The sequence below is a fragment of the Amphimedon queenslandica genome, unplaced genomic scaffold, assembly GCF_000090795.2.
Source record: "Amphimedon queenslandica unplaced genomic scaffold, v1.1 AMPQUscaffold_11097, whole genome shotgun sequence".
NCBI lineage: Eukaryota > Metazoa > Porifera > Demospongiae > Haplosclerida > Niphatidae > Amphimedon > Amphimedon queenslandica.
Window position 1 is genome coordinate 396 of NW_003548658.1, and position 2,161 is coordinate 2,556.

Sequence of the window (2,161 nt, forward strand, 5' to 3'; positions counted from 1 at the left end):
TTCCTGTCTTAGTCCTACTCATCCTAGCTTTCACCTCAAAACTCAAAGAGAGCATGCAATTTATAACTCAGTGTTCTTTCCCTGCAGTAAGTAATGCAAGTATAAAGAGAGATGTATAAAGAGAGAGAATCAGCTCAAACTTTCTACATAGAATAAATACATCAATATGTATCAGAAAATGTAATAAAAATTGGGGGTGATTTCGGAGCCATTTTTTGGACAAAACCATGGGCTATAGCCTTGGGCATTTTTCAGATTTTGGCTCATTTTTAAAATGGCCGTAACTCGAAAAATTGAAGTCAGAATCAGCTCAAACTTTCTACACAGCATAAAGGACATCAATATGTATCAGAAAGTTTTAAAAATTTGGCGTGGTCATTTTTAATGAAATTATTGTCATACTTAAGTATTACTTCTTATACAATGATTAATATTTGTAGCACAGTGGGCATGGCATCATATCAATGGCCAACAGTGGTCACAGTGACACCAATGGATCTCAATTCTTCATTACTTATGCTAAACAACCCAGTCTTGATATGAAATACACCATATTTGGAAAGTAAGCAGGCTGACACTCAATAGTTATAAAATCAAGGTTGTACTGTAGTGAGCTGACTCATCATTACATCAGAACTCATGAATTATTGATTGATATATTGTCTATATAAATGCATGTTGTGTAATAATAATTTCCATCATCATATAGTAATTAATTAATTAATAAAGAAGTTATGGTTTGAATGTCAACTAAACGAGACTTAACATGAGCGCTAACACTCACTCTCGCTACCAGACTGGCATTGTAGATTCACATATTTCTACAGTACATTAGTTAATGTGTCATTTCTCATTGGTAGAGTGATTGATGGAATGGATACTCTTGATGATTTAGAAAAGGTACCAGTTAATGATAAGAATTATAGACCAATTCAAGATATTTACTTGAGAAGAGTAACAATCCATGCTAACCCCATTGCTGACTAACTAACAGGTTTAATAACATTCAGTGTAAGAATTGGTTCATTTCCTCTTGCAATAGCAGCAATAATGTTTAATTTATTTAATTAATCCGGTTCAGTTGGATTGGTTCAGGCATGAGGGTGTGTTTCCTGTGGCAGACATGGTGTCTTGAGAGGAAGTGTAATGCCTTTGTGTAAACTGTCACTCCTATCATAAATAATACTACTCCTTTAAATACATTATTGTTATTGCTTAATCAATAATTATTATAAATTATGACGTCAAAATGTGATTTCAGTCCAGCGGAATTGAATAACACACACATTATAGTTATAAAAATAACAAAAATTTACTATGCACAGTCTGCTATGTGACTCAATACTAGGACAAAAAAGCTCTGTTTTACACTAGTTCAGTGCATCTTTATCACTGAAAGGCCTCATATATTTTTATCATTTCTTCAATTGTTTCTTTATGTTTATGCTGAATCTTAGCTAAACGAGCACGTAAATCAGCTATGTCAATATTTGGATGAGCCCGAAAATTTCTGCATGTTTTGAAACTTTTAATGGCACGAAACATTCCGCCACCAATATGATAGACATCTTTCAATTCTTTGATATTTGTCTTTGCTTTGTTTTTTTGTATCTTTGATGTGAATATCTCCGTTGCATCAGAATAACGGTTCACACGCCCATAAAGTGCATCTTCAATATTTCTAATTGTTATAAAATCAGTCTTGCATTGAACACCTGTCCCCTTCAACATATAATTCACAATCTCCTTTTCTGTTAAGATGGCCATTTCACCTATTAATAGATCTTCTTCAAGCTCCTTAAGCTTCTCATATTTTTCCTTTAGATTTCTCACATCTTCTTTCAGCACTTTCATTTCTTCTTTCAGCACTTCACTTTTTTCCTTTCTCTGTACTTCTGCTCCTTCATTATGCTGCAATTTAATTTCTTCCTGGAGCTTCAGCTCTTTCTCCATAGTATCCACTTTATCAAATAAGCAGGATACTGCATCTTTTATTCCATCAATTATGACAGCAATCTTTTTAAATTCAACAGTGCCACTTTTCATATGATTGATCAGAGCATCTATTATCCTATCAAATTGAGCTTGAGTAAAGTTTTCCTTTTTGCTAGAAAGCACCCACTGCTCACACTCTTCCAATGTAAAGCTGCTCCACTCATAT

At 33.6% G+C, this 2,161-nt stretch overlaps 1 protein-coding gene across 1 annotated transcript; it reads left to right on the forward strand.

The window, feature by feature from the left end:
• The first annotated feature begins 327 nt into the window (after positions 1 to 327).
• Positions 328 to 1,005, forward strand: LOC100640771 (peptidyl-prolyl cis-trans isomerase-like 3). Its single transcript, XM_011409870.2, has 2 exons — positions 328 to 562; positions 861 to 1,005. Exons 1-2 carry the CDS (start codon positions 465 to 467, stop codon positions 985 to 987), a joined length of 225 nt encoding a protein of 74 aa, XP_011408172.2. The 5' UTR covers positions 328 to 464; the 3' UTR covers positions 988 to 1,005.
• Positions 1,006 to 2,161: the final 1,156 nt, after the last annotated feature.